A 16,883-nucleotide genomic window follows, 5' to 3' on the forward strand; every position below is an offset into this window, starting at 1 on the left:
GTGTCAAAAGTGTCCCATGTGTCCGCCATAATGTCACAGTCACAATAAAAATCGCAGATCGCCACCATTGCTATTTAAAAAATAATTAATAATAAAAATTCAATAAAACTATCCCCTATTTTGTAGACGATATAACTTTTGCGCAAACCAATCAATAAATTGCAATTTTTTTTTTACAAAAATATGTAGAAGAATACGTATCGGCCTAAACCAAGGAAAAAAAATGTTTTTTTATATATTTTTTGGGGATATTTATTATAGCAAAAAGTAAAAAATAATGCATTTTTTTCAAAATTGTCGCTATTTTTTTGTTTATAGCGCAAAAAATAAAAACCGCAGAGGTGATCAAATACCACCAAAAGAAAGCTCTATTTGTGAGGAAAGAAGGACGTCAATTTTGTTTGGGAGCAACGTCGCACGACCGCCTAATTGTCCGTTAAAGCGACGCAGTGCCGAATCGCAAAAAGTGAAGCGGATAAAAGAAAGATTGTTAACAGAAATCACAAAAAAAATGTTATAATTAGCTATCTCGTTCACAATTTTTCACTTTTCTAGTTACTCCATGAGAACGTTGGATCTTTGTTGGGTAATATTTCACTTATAATTGTCATCGTCACCTCGCATGATTAATGGGCAAATACAGTATATCATCATTTCAATGTAATTATATACTGATAGTTGGAGAATTTTATATATTAAAAAGCTGTATATAGATAGATGACAGACTTACGCTGGTGTTTAAGCTGGACAAGAATGTTCCCTTTGATTTCATAATGTAGAGATAGCCAGTTATAGACATTTCCATGGAGATCACCAGAGATGACCTTCTTGATGTCTTCTGGAGTCAGGACATAATCCCACATGTGGACGTCACCTATTTCACCGACCAATGACTGAGAAACATTAAAAGAGTCTTGTTCCTGTCCCAGAACTATGCTGGCTTCAGCTGAGATAGAAGACCCTTTCACGGAGGCTCCTTCTGGGTAGAGTTTCCCATTGACCCAAAGTTGGACCACTCCAGTGTCGGAGTCCCAGGTCACACAGGTGTGTCTCAAAGACAAAGAGTCTGTTTTAAAACTAGTGACTTCCTGGTTGATATGTACAGAACAAGTGTGTGGAGGTTGTATGCTGATTATAAAGGCATTGTCCTTCCCGGGAGTAGCAAGAGAGAAGACCGTATAGGAGCGTGAAAGATCTGAATAAGAGCGTAGACAGATGCTGACTTTCTGCAATGGCCTTGTGATTGTAGGTCTTAGAATGACATGAGATGTTTTGACTTCATAGGGGAAGACGAAGGCTTTACCTTCCATGTCTAGGGAAGGAAACAGATAAAGATCATTACTGCTTCATATCAAATCTTTAGATGATTAGCAATAAACTCAGAATGTATTAATGGATGCTAGAATCTAACATTGAAAAATGACTGGAGCTCTTGTTTATATAATTGTTAAAATTGATTGTAACACCTTAGTCTTTCTAAAACATATAGCCTATTTAAGTCTTTCATTGTTTGTAACTACAAGAAATCCTAAGATCTGATATGTAAATTCAACTAATGCTACCATTTAATGTAATCAATGTTTTGTTAATTGTACCAATGTTTATATTTTCAAAATCAATAAACAAATTTGACAAGAAAAAAATGACTGGATACTCTCATACATCTCAGAGAGATCAGTATATTCCACTTTATTTTGTTTATAAATATTTGGTTCAACTTCAGAAACGAATGTGCATTGGCCCATTCATCTTCCAAGAGACCCAATAAAGGATATGACTTAGTTCTAAATGTTCTGTTCACATTTTAATAAAACTGGAGGTCTCAATTGTAGAAGTATGGGGGTCCTAACACTATCAGGTATAAAAACTGTCTATCGTGTTTGTGAATGTATTATTAAAGCTGAACTCCAGAAATTGAGCTCCTTTGTAACAAGTGAATGCACACTATACATTAGTCCAACAAGATGCATGATATCTCCTGGACTTATCTCTATTATTCACATTGGGCAGCTTTATCGTACTACCGAAAGATAACTATCGCTGTAGGTCTGGGAGCCTGACACTTGCGCATCTTCAACAGTAGAGTCACCTGCAGCTGTTATGGCTGCCCCTCCACTACTCCTGCCCAATCACAGAAGCCTTTGTATTATGTGAACTCATTAAGAAAGTACAAAGGCTTCTCTGAGTGGGCCCCAGAAGGGAGGGGTGAGCATTGCTGCTCTGTGTGCTTCTCTCCACTCTCACATTTCTAGATTGCTCAGTGTATTCTCTGGGAGAGCCATAAAGCTGTCAGATATAAATAATAGGGATAAGTTCAGGAGGTGGCATGCACCTAATTGGACTTAACTCATACTTTTTTCAAAGTGGCTACATTTCTGTAAATCAGCTTTGATGATGATATAATTTCATTGGTATGCTAATGCTTGAAGGTTCCCCTATAACATCAAATGACAATTGTACCTTTGATAGCAACTCCTTTTAATTTTTTAGATTTCGTTTTTCTACCACTGAGAGTTAAATAACGTGGCGCAGACACAGAAAGAGTTGGTATATAGATTATATGTATCTATCTATATGTATCTTTTGTTGTATCATTTATTATTAGTATATTGTTGACATTTTTTTTAGCAAAACTATAAAATTAAAAAAAAAACTTTTATTTTAGCCCTCAGAAAAACTCTCATCATTAGGAATCTAGTTTACAACTTTTGGTTGCTCTACAGTAGTTACTCCATGAGAACATGGAGTCCCTCTTGTGTGATTTTTCACTTATAATTGTCATTGTTACCTCTCATTGTTAATGTGCATGACAAATAAATCATACTTTCCGAAGTTATTCTGTACTGAATATTGAAGGATCTTAATAATTAAAGTGTAAATAGTTAAGATGACAGACTTACGCAAATTTATAGGCTTAAGAAAAACGTCCCCTCTCATTTCATAGACTAGAGCCTTCCAATTAATGACATTTCCGTGGTGATCACCAGATATGACCATCTGGATGGCTTCTGGTGTCAGGACATAATCCCACATGTGGACGTCACTTATTTCTCCAACCAATGACTGAGAAGCATCAAACCCTCCACCATAAGAACCTTGTTCCTGTCCCAGAATAATGCTGGCTTTAACTGCATTAGAAGACTGTCCCCAAACATTTCCTTTGGTGGAGTTCTTCCCATTCACCCAAAGTTGGATCATCCTAGTTTTCGAGTCCAAGATCACACAGATATGGCTCCAGTCTGGAGGCTCTGAGTCTCTCTTGAAAACCCCTCTTTCATGCCTCATGTATACAGTGTAGGTGGTTGGAGCTTGGAACCTGATTAGAAAAGCATTTCTATCTGTTGGAGTAGCGAAAGAGAAGAGAGAATACTGGCGTGAAAGTTCACTGTAGGTACGTAGACAGACGCTGACATCCTGCAATGGCATTGTAATTGTAGGTCTTAGAATGACATGAGCTGTGTTGGTTTCTTTAGGGAAGACGAACATTTTACCCTCCAAGTCTAGGGAAGAAAACAGACAAAACTCATTACTGATAGATATCAGAGCTTAGATGCAGAACAATAAACTCAACATTTATTTATAAATAATAGAATACAAAATGAATATAATTAGATACACGTATATCTCAGGAAGATTGTTATATTTCTTTTTATTTCGTCTATAGACATATCGTTTTCAGATCCAGTTTTGTGTATGAAAAGAAAACAAATGTGTTTTGATAGCTTACATTTTCCATCTTTTCATTTAATAAGATTACTACTAATAATTAATAATAAATATAATAATAATCATAATAACAACAGTAATAATAATAATAATAATAATAATAATATTAATAATAATTATTATTATCTCCAAACATTCCTCTAAAATTTTAATTAAAGACCCATTTTGTAGATTATAGGAATGCTAACACTGTCAGGTATACAAACTGGCTCTACATTCCTTAACCACTTGCCGCCTGCCCACCGCAGGAGCGGTGCGGCTCTCGTTCTGGGAGGACATGACATGAATGCACCCCAGAATGGCCGCTCTTGTGCTCCCGAGGGCACAGCGCGGCGATCGTGGCCGCACGTGTTCCTAGGACACGACGTGACCCTGATCTCTGTAAAGAGCCAATGACATGGCTCTTTAACCATGTGATCAGCTGAAACCAATCAAAGCCGGTCACATGTAAATGCGGAAGTGCCGTTAATGGGCTCTCATCACCTCACACTGACAGAGTGTGTGGGGAGGAGTGCCGATCAGCAGCATCTCCTCGCAGGGGACACTAGGGCAGGTAATCGGGTCATTGATCATCAGTGCCCTGATTACAGGACCAATCAGTGCCCATCATTGCCACAAATCAGTGCCCATCAGTGACACCAATCAGTGCCCATTAGTTCCCCATGATTAAGCTCTGGGGGTGGAGTGAAACGTGTTGGGGGCATGGCCTGGTCGGAGTCCAGGCTGAGGTTGCCACTCCCTTTATTGCAGTAGGACATCATAGATGTGTGACTTCCAGGGGTTACCCTTCCTTTCTTGCCCATTTGTGATGCCAGTCAGTGCAGCCTTTCAGTGCCAATCAGTGCCTGTTCATCAGTGCTGCCCATCAGTGCCTGCTCATCAGTGCTGCCCATCAGTGCCTGCTCATCAGTGCTGCCCATCAATGCCCATAAGTGCCTCCCATCAGTGCAGCCTTATCAGTGCACATCAGTGAAGGAGAAAAAATACTTATTTACAAAATTTACTGACAGAAGTAAATCATGATCAACATCCGCCCGCCCTAGTGTGAAAGCAGTCTAAAGGTTTTTTTTCTTTTTTTTAACCATACTTTTTTTTATTGATTTTAACATATCAAAATGCCAAAGAAAAATTCCATCAGGAGGACCGTGCATACTAAAGCAAGACCAACAGTACCATATCTCTACAGGAATATCAGGGACCTGCCAAAGCCTGAAGGAAGATCGAACTCTATCCATGGGGACCAAGTATATTCAAACGTTCAAGTCCCCTCATTCAGTACCACAGCCATTTTTTCTTGGGTCATGTACCACATCATTTTCTGTTTCACCTGGGTGATTGTTGGTGTGGAAGACCACCATGCTTTGGCCAATGTCTGTCTGGCTGGTGTAAACAAAAATTTCAAGAGGCAAAACTCTCTTGTAGTATAGTCCAGTCATTTTTGGTTCAGTAAAGCCTCCTTTGGTGACTTGAGCATACCCTTGCCTAGCAAGGTACACTATATTGTCAAAGTATTGGGACACCCTCCTTTACACACACATGAAATTTAATGGCATTCAGTCTTAGTCCGTAGGGTTCAATATTGAGTTGGCCCACCCTTTGCAGCTATAACAGCTTCAACTCTTCTGGGAAGGCCGTCCACAAGGTTTAGGAGTGTGTCTATGGGAATGTTTGACCATTCTTCCAGAAGCGCATTTGTGAGGTCAGGCACTGATGTTGGGCGAGAAGGCCTGGCTCACAGTCCCCACTCAAATTCATCCCAAAGGTGTTCTATCAGGTTGAGGTCAGGACTCTGTGCAGGCCAGTCAAGTTCCTTCACCCCAAACTCGATCATCCATTTCTTTATGGACCTTGCTTTGTGCACTGGTCTAAATCATTTGGTGGAGGGGGGATTATGGTGTGGGGTTGTTTTTCAGGGGTTGGACTTGGCCCCTTTGTTCCTGTGAAGGGAACTCTTAAGGCGTCAGCATATAAAGACATTGTGGACAACTTCATGTTCCCAACTTTGTGGGAACAGTTTGGGATGGCCCCTTCCTGTTCCAACATGACTGCACACCAGTGCACAAAGCACGTTTTGCTTTACTGCATATACACCCTATGCTTTGAAATTGCGCACACTCGTGGAATGGCAACAAACTACGGTACCTAAAAATCTCCATAGACGGTACTTAAAAAAAAAATAACAGTTACCAGTTTAGAGTTACAGAGGAGGTCTAATGCTAGAATTATTGCTCTCGCTCTGACAATCGCGGCGATACCTCACATGTGTGATTTGAACTGTTTACATATGCAAGCGCAACTTACGTGTGCGTTTTCTTTGCTACGTGATTTTATTTTTTTACATTGTTTCTTTAAAAAAAAAAGTGATCACTTTAATTGCTGTCACAAGGAATGTAAGCATCCCTTGTGACAGTAATAGGTGGTGACAGGTACTCTTTATGGAGGGATCAGGGATCTCAAAGACCCCAAATCCCTCCTTTGCACTTCAAAGTATTCAGATCGCCAAAAACTGCGATTCTGGACACTGTAATTTTTTTTAAAAACTGCGCCATAGGCAGCCGAGTAAACTGGATGTGACAAAGTGACGTCGCTTCCGTGTTTACAGAAAGAAGACTGGAACAAAGCCGTTTCTGGATTTGTTCCAGTCTTACTCTAGCCAGCAGAAGTGCTGGATCATGTTTTGGGTCTCTCGGTGGGACAGGAGGCCCAGGAAGAGCGGTGGAAGGCGGTGGGGGGTCGGCCCCTCTCGCTCCTCTGGTATAACAGCCGAGCGTGTTTTAGCCGCATCGATGTTATCCCTGAAGAGCCGAACGCCCGGTCTAAAAACGCTGCATGCATCATCCTGGTATAACCCCTGAAAGCCGAGGCCACATATTTGCGTACGCAGGAAGGAGTTAAAGGAGCAATATTCTTATTTTCTTTTTAGGTTAACAAATGCTTTAACAATGGATGAGTCATCAGCTGTCAACGGGCTTCTCCGCTGACTGCAAAAAAAAACATTGCCGGCAATAGAAAAAAGTGAAAAAAATGACGTGGGTGTCCCCCGAGATCTATACCAGACCCTTATCAGAGCATGCAGCTCGGCAGGTCAGGAAAGGGGGACAAGTGAGTGATTTATTTTTGACACTTTTTTTGGATGAATGAATAGAGGCACAATGTACTCCATACACATTTGCATGGGGGGGCCAGAACTGGGGGCCCCCTTGTTAAAGGGGGCTCCCAGATTCTGATAAGCCCCTTGTCCACAGACCCTCACAACCACCGCCCAGGGTTGTTGTGGAGAGGTGCTTTGGGGTGTGGGCAGAGCCCCCGCACCAAAGCACCCCCTCATGTTGAGGGCATGTGGCCTAGTATGGCTCAGGAGGGGGGCTCGTCCCCACCTTTCCTGACCTGCCAGGCTGCATGCACGGATAAGGGTCTGGTAGAGATTTTGGGGGGTTCCCTTTAAAATCCATACCAGACCCAAAGCACCTGGAATGGATTGGGGGGGCATTTAACATTTTTGGATTGCCAGAAATGGTATTGTATTGTCTGCAATTTAAATGTATTTTTTTTTATAAATGTCAGTTTTGCTGCAGTTGGTTCTGTACATGGTACAGATGTGCCACTTTACAGGCAGACTAAGGGGACCTCCCAGACACGATATATAAAGGAAATTTTCATTTGTATTGTTTTCACTTTAAGCATCAATAAAATCACTGCTCCTGTAAAAACAATCTTTTTAAAAAAATGGTTTGCATTGATACATGTCCCCCAGGGTAGTACCTGGCCCCCCATACCCTTTTTTATAGCCAATAACTTGCATCTAAGCCTTCAAAATGGGCACTTTTGATTTTCCAAGTTTGTGTCTCATAGACTTTAATAGGGTTCGTGGTTCATTTCCAAACTTTTGCGATGTTCAAGAGCTCTGCCGCAAACCGAACCGGGGGGGGGGGGGGGGCAAGGGGGGTGTTCGGCCCAACTCTATTGTCCATGAAATACTACAATCTAATGTTAATTTTAAAGTAAAACCTTCCTTGTCTTTCCCTCCTACATTGTGACTTTACCAAGCTGTTTACTGTACATTCTGTCCAGCCACTGTACAATAATTGCGGCTAATTTCTATTTCAAGATAAAATCTGTCTCTTCTACCCCTCTTATATTGCTGCCGAGCAAACCTGCTTACACACTGTCTAGATACTGAACAATATTTGTGGATATTGTCTCTCTCTCAGATAATACACTCTAGTTTTTATCACAAGATTAAACCTGTTCACCTACTCTCCTGACGATAGCCAATTTCTACCAAACACATACTTGAAGTCTATATTTGGAATAATTTGAGATTCATTCTGGATAGGAAACTCATAAACTATGAAACTGTTTTGCCACTGGCCAATTTATGTAAACTTCCCTATAACTTTGAGATCCTCTATTGTGTAACAATGTGTTTCCACATGCTGGGCTGCTTGGCCTCCACATGTTCTCTTTAACCCATTCATGCCTGGACATGGGATTGGATATGCTGATCATACTGAGATCCTCTGAACCTGGGGCTCCATGGGATATCCAGAGATCCTGGACGTCTCTATTGCTCGCCCATTTGTGTGAGCCCAACCCTTTGGAGACACCTGGCCCTGCTTAACCAGTATTCTCCAACTGTGCAACTCCAACATACTCTCTATAGGACTTACAGCAAAGAGCCCAACAGCTGCCCACACTGACACAAGCCCTTTGCTAGGAAATGTTCCAAAGAGAGAGACAGTGTGGGTTGAGGAGTATTTGCTACCTTTACAGAGGTTGCCCAGAGCCCTACAATCCCTAGCCAGGGGTGGAAAGTAATCCAGAATGTTCTGTTCCCCTCCTTCCCTTGCTTCCCTTCTCAGTAGAAGCTCTGTAATAGATCCTTACATCGTACATTCTTGCTGTAGCTTGGTCTTCAGCCATTTCGTATAACCAAAAGAGGGAGAGGCAGACTCCTGCCCAAATATTTATATACAACAATTTATATACTACCCCAGATGTCCCACTGCTGGCAGTAGCAAGTTTGCATTAACTTTAAGTGATCCTTTAAATCATTGCTATCTAACATATGGAGAATTCTATGGCACCTACACTGACCATCAAGTCAAGTGGTCCTCTGAAAACACCTTGTGGCCAGAAATGGGAACTACACAGAGCACATTGGCACCCAGTGGTGTTTAGGTTTTCTGAATTTCAAGCAGGGTTTTCCTGCAAATCAGTCTCAGGCAGCTTTGCTATTACCCAAAGCACAGCAATCAGAACAAAATCATATTTTTGGTTAAACTTTTTTATTGAGTTTTATCATGAAAAACGAACAACAGACATCGACTGACATAAATTATATGTCGAAAATAAGCATCTGAGTCCATATGACAGAGTAGAAAAATTAAGCAGAACTGAACGATAAACAGCAGAGTTACTACTAAGTTCTGATGAACATTATGGCAATGGGTATTGTCTCCATCTGAGCCTAAGCCTGGGGTTAAGGCAACAGTCTTGGGTCTGTCTAAGCACCTGTAGTTCCCTCTAAATTGGTGGGAAGAGGTGTAGGTGAAGAGGGGAAGGGAGAAGGGGAAGGGGTAGGAAAAAAGAAAGAAAAAAAAGGGTGGGGTGGGGGAGGGGGGTTATACTGGAGGTGTTCTGTGGGTGTGGGTCCCAGTGAACAATGTTCGTCCGGTATAGTACATATATTTATAAGAGCCAGTGTGTGTAGTCGTTGGGGCCCAGGGACAAGGCCCAAGTCTCTAGCCGCTTTCTTGCAGCATGGATGAGACCGCCGACCGCTACTAAGGATTTCAACTCTTAGAAGCTTTGTGTATTCTGCTGTTTCTGTAAAGTGCCTCCAGCAAGCCCAAGTTTTGCTGATTTTGCAGGGGTTTTCCGGGGCCTGATGTATTAAGTCCTCCATTCCCTCAGTTTTGTTAATGCGTCTGAGCCATTCTGCTATTGTTGGGGGGGAGTTTGTCTTTCCAATGCGTCGGGGTGCACAGTTTGAAGTGGAGGGTCAAGGACTTTCGGTACGAGATTGGGGGATTAAAGTGTGATGAAGAAGGTATTGCGCAGCTCTGTATTTTAGAGAATAGGATGTGATATTGGTAGTGAGGCGGTGTACTTCTCTCCAGAAAGGTTGGATGAGTGGGCAGTCCCACCAAATGTGCAGCCGTGAGCCGGGGTCGACATTACATCTCCAGCAAAGTGGGGAAGTTGTAAGGTAACACTTATGGAGTTTGATAGGGGTTCTATACCACCTCAAATAGATTTTATATCTATTTTTCTGTACCAAAACGTTCATAGAGCCCTTATGGATGTGGAAAAAAACCGATTCCCATTCATCTGCTGAGAGGTCTTAGGTTATGTCTGTCTCTCATTGTTGACTCACATTGTTGTATTTAGGGTCACTGTTGGTGAACATGAGTGAGTATATGTCCAAATTTAGATGTCTCTGGGGTTCGGATCTGGTGCATAATGTTTCAAAGGGGGTAAGGTCTCTCTGCCATGGTGTTAGAGGTTTAATTCTGTTCAGAAAATGTCTAATTTGTAGATAGGTGTCAAAAGGGATGGGTCGGTCTGGGAAATGTGATAGTAAGGTGTTGTAGGGCAGGAATTTATTCTTATCAAAGAAGCTTCTAGCGTGGAGCGATTAGAACAAAATCCTATTTAATCTCTACATTCTGATGTGTGAACGTAGAATTGCAGCCTCTTTGACACAGTAGCACAATGGAGTGAACAGCAAAACACACTTCCTTCTGTCTTTCTGTGGCCATTGATCCCAGTTCCGCTTGCTTGCAGAATGCTAGCCCACCTGGCTGCCACCGGCCACACCTGCCTATTTTGCTTTCCAGTCCTGCCCGACTGAAACATACTGTACACATGGAGATTCCGCAGGGCAAAGTTGGATGAAGACTTGGCACAATGATATCTTCAAGAGAGACCTACAGATAGTGATCTCTCCATTTGTCTGTACCTGCACTGTGCTGATCTACTCAAAGCCTCACCTTGCCTCTCCAAGACAAATCCTTTCACTGCCCCTTGTGGTAGGATCCTGCCAGGCCAGCTTTCCCGAGCTCCTAGTCTGAGGTAACTCCTCCTCCCCCATCACTAAGGAGTCCCTCCATGGCCACCAACAGCCTCTCCTCAGTGCTGCTTCTCTATATTCCACCCGACATTTCTGCTGGTTTGGCCCACGACTATTTAAAGGCTTTTTTAGCTCCATGCCAGACTCCCAACCTGGGGGTTGGCTTAAGGCCCCTAAATATTCAAGGCTCCTTCTCACCCATGCCCACTAGTTCCAGAACATTCTCCAATATTCCAGATACCCGGGGGGGGGGGGGGCACCAGAGAGCTGCCAGAATAAGTCATCCAGGCCTGGCCTCTAGCAACTCTGACCCAGATTCAGTGACTTAGGTTTATTCCTGGCCAGACAAATGCCTTTAACTGCACTACACTTCTAGTAGCACACACTAGAGGGTGCTACAAAATAAAAAGCTTTGGGTGCAATACTGACCTACTCTTGGTGCTGTCCCCCACAAACTCATTGTTACTAAATCCTATGTGGGTCGTTTGTAGGAGTAAGAACCTCCCACTGCCGCCAAAAGAGATATTGAGGGCCTGTGATGTCACCAGATAAAAGTTTTACATAATTTGTATTATTTAATAGGTCAGGGGGGCTCCAGGGGGGTTGGGCTTTAAAGTGGATGTAAACCTCTGAAACGAGAAATGAACAAAGCATATCCTTCTATAGTGTGTACTTGCCTCAATCCAAAGCACCTCCTGTGATTTCTGTCTGCTCTCTCATTCCTCTGCTATCTGAATTAGTCCCCTTTGACAGGTAATACACCAAGGGATACTGGGAATGGCCCCTCCAGCACACAGCAGGTGACTGACAGCCTAAACTGTGCAGTTTTCCCTATGAGACTATGTTGAATAGGATGTGTCCATTCCCTCCACTCAGATCTCAGATTACACTCAGCTCTCTGCTCTATGCTTTGCAGTGTGTTTTATCAGATCCTCAGCGCCTGCCTCCTGGAGCTGAGAAATAGCTTTTGCTCTGGGCACTTTGAATGGCTGCAGAGAAGAAAGGGCCGCAGATAAACAGGTGCAACTTATGTAGGGGGATTTGTTTCATCTCTATGTATCACCTGAGGACAGTCACTGCACTGGGGATAGGGAAGGGTTTACAATCACTCACTGTTCTAGATATAGCACTTACTCATTCTACTCCATCCAAAACTAGCGAAAATGTTTTGCCTGATATCTATTTTAACAAGTTAAGGACATTTTGGAGGAACTTTATGACTTTCATTTGTTTCTGGTTCCAAAAGGTCCATGAAGAGAATTGCTGCACTGGATAGTTGACTCCAAAACTTGTCCAAAATCCAGCCCAGTATTCCACTCACTACATACTACAAATGGGTGTCTATGACAGCTTCACCCTTAAAGTATAACTTTATTTTTGGACATAGTAGTGGATAAGGATTAGGCCCCCTGTCAGGTTTTATTGCTGTCTCTGTGCAGAGAATTCAGCTCATGGCTCAGACCTCACCCAGCCCCGGCTCTCCAATGGAACCCAGAGATTTAAGGGCTTTAATTCAGTGAGCAGAGCATCCTATTGGTCGGGGTTGGGTGGGGGGGCTGGGGAGAAGACAAGCTCTTCCCCTGTGGAACCTCTTTAAATAAAGGAGAAATGGAAAAGCAGAGGAGTGTTTGAATAGCAGAGAAGATGGAATATTACAAGTCACTGATTTCCACTAGCAGTAAGTGTATACAGGTTCTTCCACCTACCTTCCTGTGCAAGAGACGAGGGGAGCACCAACAGCAACACCAGAACACTCAGCTCCATCTCCCTGAGAACATAGAAACAAGAATGAGAAATAAAAAATCTCTGCTCAGCATTTGTTAGTAGAAACAGACAAACATTTTACAGCCAAAGGCATCTGGACACCGTCTTCAATGAGTGGTCACATAAGTCACAACTAGAGATGAGATGAATGTTCAGTCCAAACATAAGTCTGAACACATCTCATTCCATCGCTTCCCTCATGCCGAATGACAGGTCTGGCTGAGGACAGCTGATACAGTTGTGCTCATAAGTTTACATACCTTGGAAGAATTTATGATTTCTTGGCCATTTTTCAGAGAATATGAATGATAACTCAAAAAACTTTTCTTCCACTCATGGTTAGAGTTGCAAGCTTGGAGGTGCAGGCAGAGCATCCGGTAAGGAGCTGGACCCCGGGAGGCTGAGAAGATGGACAGCCAGCACAGGCACTCGGAGACAGAGTTGAGCCAAGCAGGAGACAGGAGCAAGGTAAGAAGGACAGCCGGGTTTAGTAACAGGCGGGCAGCGAGGTAACAAGGCATAAGCAGAAGCAAGGTCAAATGGGAAGCCAGGATCAGGAACTGGTAATCAGAGTAATCAGAGTCCAAAAGCAGGGTCGAGGAAAGCCAAAGTTCAGCAACAGGAATCAAGCCAGGTTTAACAGGGTTAAGAATATCAGGACACAGCTGAAGACCAGTCAGCACTTTTCAGAAGTCAGGGCATCCTTTAAATAGGCTGTCTGGCGCCAATTGTGGCTAGGTCTGCGCTCCTGCGTGTGCACGCAATGCGATGTGCACACGCATGTGCATTGGCGCGTGTGGGAATCTGCCATTGCCCGTGAATGTGCGCATGCTACAGTTTCATTCTACAGTTTCCCAGCAGCCAGAATCAGGTGGAGTCTAATTATTGCATTCTTCTGGCTGCTTGGAGACACTCGCTGGTGGCCTCCAGAGCTGTGCCCTTCAGCTCTCGGAACCACAGTGCCACCAGCAGGTGATCCAGGTATTGACAATAACATGACAGTGAAGTACAACTAAACCAACAACCTAACTATAATACACTATATATAATGGGGGGGGGGGGCTCTCATAAACAGGACATAAGCAAGACTGGGACTGGGAACAAGGGAAGCACATATGGGGTAACAGGATACAGAACAAAGCAGGGATCAAGATAATCAGCAAGCAGACATAAGGCTAACTCTGAAGCACTGTTGAAAATTCAAGGAAGGTATTATATACCTTCACAGCAGCTAGCATCAGGTGGAGCCTACTTACTGGGATCTGCTGGCTGCTATAAGACACCTGCTGGTGGCCACTGGAACTGGGCCCTTCAGCTCTGGTAACCACAGTGACACCAGCAGGTGGTCCAGGTCCTGACAGCCTCCCTTTTATTAAAGGGGGCTTCCAGACTCTAATAAGCTCTCTGCCCACAGACCCCCTCAACCACCGGGCCAATGTTGTGGGAAAGAGGCCCTTATCCTCAACAATATGGTACAAGGTGCTTTTCCAGTGGGGCCCCCCTTGGCAAGGCATCCTCACCCCCTCTTTCCTGGCCTGCCATGCTCTGATAAAGGTCTGGTGTGGACCTCATGCTTTTTTTTATTTTTGCATGGGATTCTCCTATAAAATCCATACCAGGGAGGAAAAAAAAGGACCACGATGTGAATCCACCATCAGTCACGTTGTTCAGCAATGTAGATCCATGTCAATCACAATGCCTGACAACCACCAACACGCCATAAGAAAAAAAAGAAACACCCATCAACACTTTTTCAGCCAGAACAATGCTTGTGAGGACATGGAAAGCTAATGTGGCACCTAATATATCTGAAGTGAGGAGGTGTGTGGACTTGATATACTGTATACTGTATACATAAAAAAAGATACAGCTCACTAAATGGGCCAACACAAGAAATTTCATAAGCATTGGGACTTGTGGTTAACCTATTTTAAAGATGAGACTTATGCCGCGTACACACGGTCGGACTTTTCGTCTACAAAAGTCCGACAGCCTGTCCGACATACTTCCGACGTACCTTCGGCGGACTTGCGGCAGACTTTCTTACGAACGGACTTGCCTACACACGACCACACAAAAGTACGACAGCGTAGTACGCGGTGACGTACACCAAGTCCGACGAGACTATAAAACGGAAGTTCAATAGCCCGTACGACACCCTTTGGGCTCCTTCTGCTAATCTCGTGTTTATCTCGTGTTAGTAGAAGTTTGGTGAGAGACGATTCGCGCTTGTGAGACTCGTATTTTTCAGTTCGTTTTAACTGTTGTTCAGTCTGTGCTTGTGAGGTTTGTATCTGCTTTTCAGTGCGTTTGGTCAGTTGGCATTGAGAAATCTTTGTTTTATTGGCCGCTCGTTCCTGATTTTCAGGTCGTTCTTCACAGGCCTTGCTGTTCTTCAGTGCGTTCTGTTTAGTGCGTTCTGACCAGCCGACCGTTTTGAAGCCATGTTACCTGTACGTACTCGTCGTAGAGCTCGTGCATTGTATGTGCTTGGTGCTGTAGTTTATTCTTCAGCCCAAGACCAGTCCATGAACAGGGCGAGGAGGAGTTCATGGACCAAGAATTGGTTGCTTCAGCGTGACCAGTTCTGTCACATGCCTTTGCTCCGTGAGATCCGTGAGAATAATCCTGAGGATTTCAGGAACTTTCTCTGGATGACGGACCCCGTTTTTGACCGTTTGTTGGCTTTGCTGACCCCCTATATCAGCAGGCAGGATACCTGCATGAGGCAAGCCATCACTCCGGAGCAGAGGCTGGTCGCTACCTTGCGGTATTTGGCCACAGGGAGAAGCCTGCAGGACCTTAAGTTCTCGACAGGCATCTCCCCCCAGGCTCTGGGGATCATTATCCCAGAGACCTGTTCTGCCATCATACAGGTCCTGCAGAAGGACTATATTAAGGTAAGATATTTTTCTTTTATTAGCGTCACATGTTCTTTTATGTAATCTTTGATAATATAATGTATTTCTTGCTTCAAACACTACTTACCATCATTGCAATATAGTGTGAATGTCCCCTTTTTTATCCTCACACATGCTGGATTTTTTTCCTGTTATTTTTTGTCATGCATGTATATTTTCCTTCAATAACCTTCCCAGCATGAAGTGATGTGAACATATCCACCTAGTCTACTCATTTTGAATGTATTTTGTTTGAGTGTATTTAGTGTGCTTATAATTAGCAATTAGCTAGATTTCCCAACCCCCCACCCACCCCCACCTAAACTCACTCCAAATAGTGTGCTGCTAATTAGCAATTGTCTAGATTTCCCAACCCCCCCACCTAAACTCACTCCAAATAGTGTGCTGCTAATGAGCAATTATCTAGATTTCACAACCCCCCCACCCCCCCCACCTAAACTCACTCCAAATAGTGTGCTGCTAATGAGCAATTATCTAGATTTCACAACCCCCCCACCCCCCCCCCACCTAAACTCACTCCAAATAGTGTGCTGCTAATGAGCAATTATCTAGATTTCACAACCCCCCCCCCACCTAAACTCACTCCAAATAGTGTGCTGCTAATGAGCAATTATCTAGATTTCACAACCCCCCCACCCCCCCCACCTAAACTCACTCCAAATAGTGTGCTGCTAATGAGCAATTATCTAGATTTCACAACCCCCCCCCCCACCTAAACTCACTCCAAATAGTGTGCTGCTAATGAGCAATTATCTAGATTTCACAACCCCCCCACCCCCACCCTCGTTAAAATTTGCTTGAATGTTCTGTGGTGTTGATTTGTCTAAAGCAAATATATGTTGCAGTTTGCAAAATGCATGTGCACTCTACAAGTGCATTTGTTCCAGTGCTTTAGTAAATGAGCAGAAGCTCTGCTGATTTCCATCATCAAATCATATGCAAGCCTCAAAGTGTTTTCATTAATTGCCCTTGCATGTGATTGTGTCTAATTTTCTTGCAATGTTAGCTTACAAATTAATTGATTTTGGTTTTCTTGTTTGATTCCCCAGTTTCCTTCAACGCCACAGGAATGGCAGACTGTGGCATCCCATTTTGACAGCCGTTGGGACTTTCCCAATTGTGGAGGGGCTATAGATGGGAAACATGTCCACATTGTGCCACCACCCCATTCGGGGTCATATTATTTTAATTATAAGGGGTTCCACAGTATTGTTTTAATGGCGGTGGTGTCGGCACACTATGATTTTTTATATGTGGACGTGGGGAAGAATGGCCGGATGTCGGATGGAGGAGTATTTGCCCAGACGGAGTTCTGCCAGCGTCTCCAGAGTGGTGGCCTGGGATTGCCACCTGATGAGGATAACGTGGAAGGACTCCCCTTTGTCTTCATTGCCGAT

General features: G+C 43.5%; 1 protein-coding gene across 1 annotated transcript in view; it reads right to left on the bottom strand.

Annotated features, from left to right (window-relative positions):
• LOC141133782 (uncharacterized) overlaps positions 1 to 16,883 on the bottom strand; it is a 30,601-nt gene that overhangs the window by 2,146 nt on the left and 11,572 nt on the right. The window contains exons 2-4 of the mRNA XM_073623338.1: positions 12,508 to 12,569; positions 2,901 to 3,500; positions 731 to 1,312 (exon numbers count right to left, since the gene is read on the bottom strand). Coding sequence (XP_073479439.1) covers positions 731 to 1,312; positions 2,901 to 3,500; positions 12,508 to 12,565 — 1,240 coding nt within the window. The 5' untranslated portion in view covers positions 12,566 to 12,569. The remainder of the gene's footprint in view (positions 1 to 730; positions 1,313 to 2,900; positions 3,501 to 12,507; positions 12,570 to 16,883) is intronic.

Source organism: Aquarana catesbeiana, linkage group LG03, assembly GCF_042186555.1.
Source record: "Aquarana catesbeiana isolate 2022-GZ linkage group LG03, ASM4218655v1, whole genome shotgun sequence".
Classification (NCBI taxonomy): domain Eukaryota; kingdom Metazoa; phylum Chordata; class Amphibia; order Anura; family Ranidae; genus Aquarana; species Aquarana catesbeiana.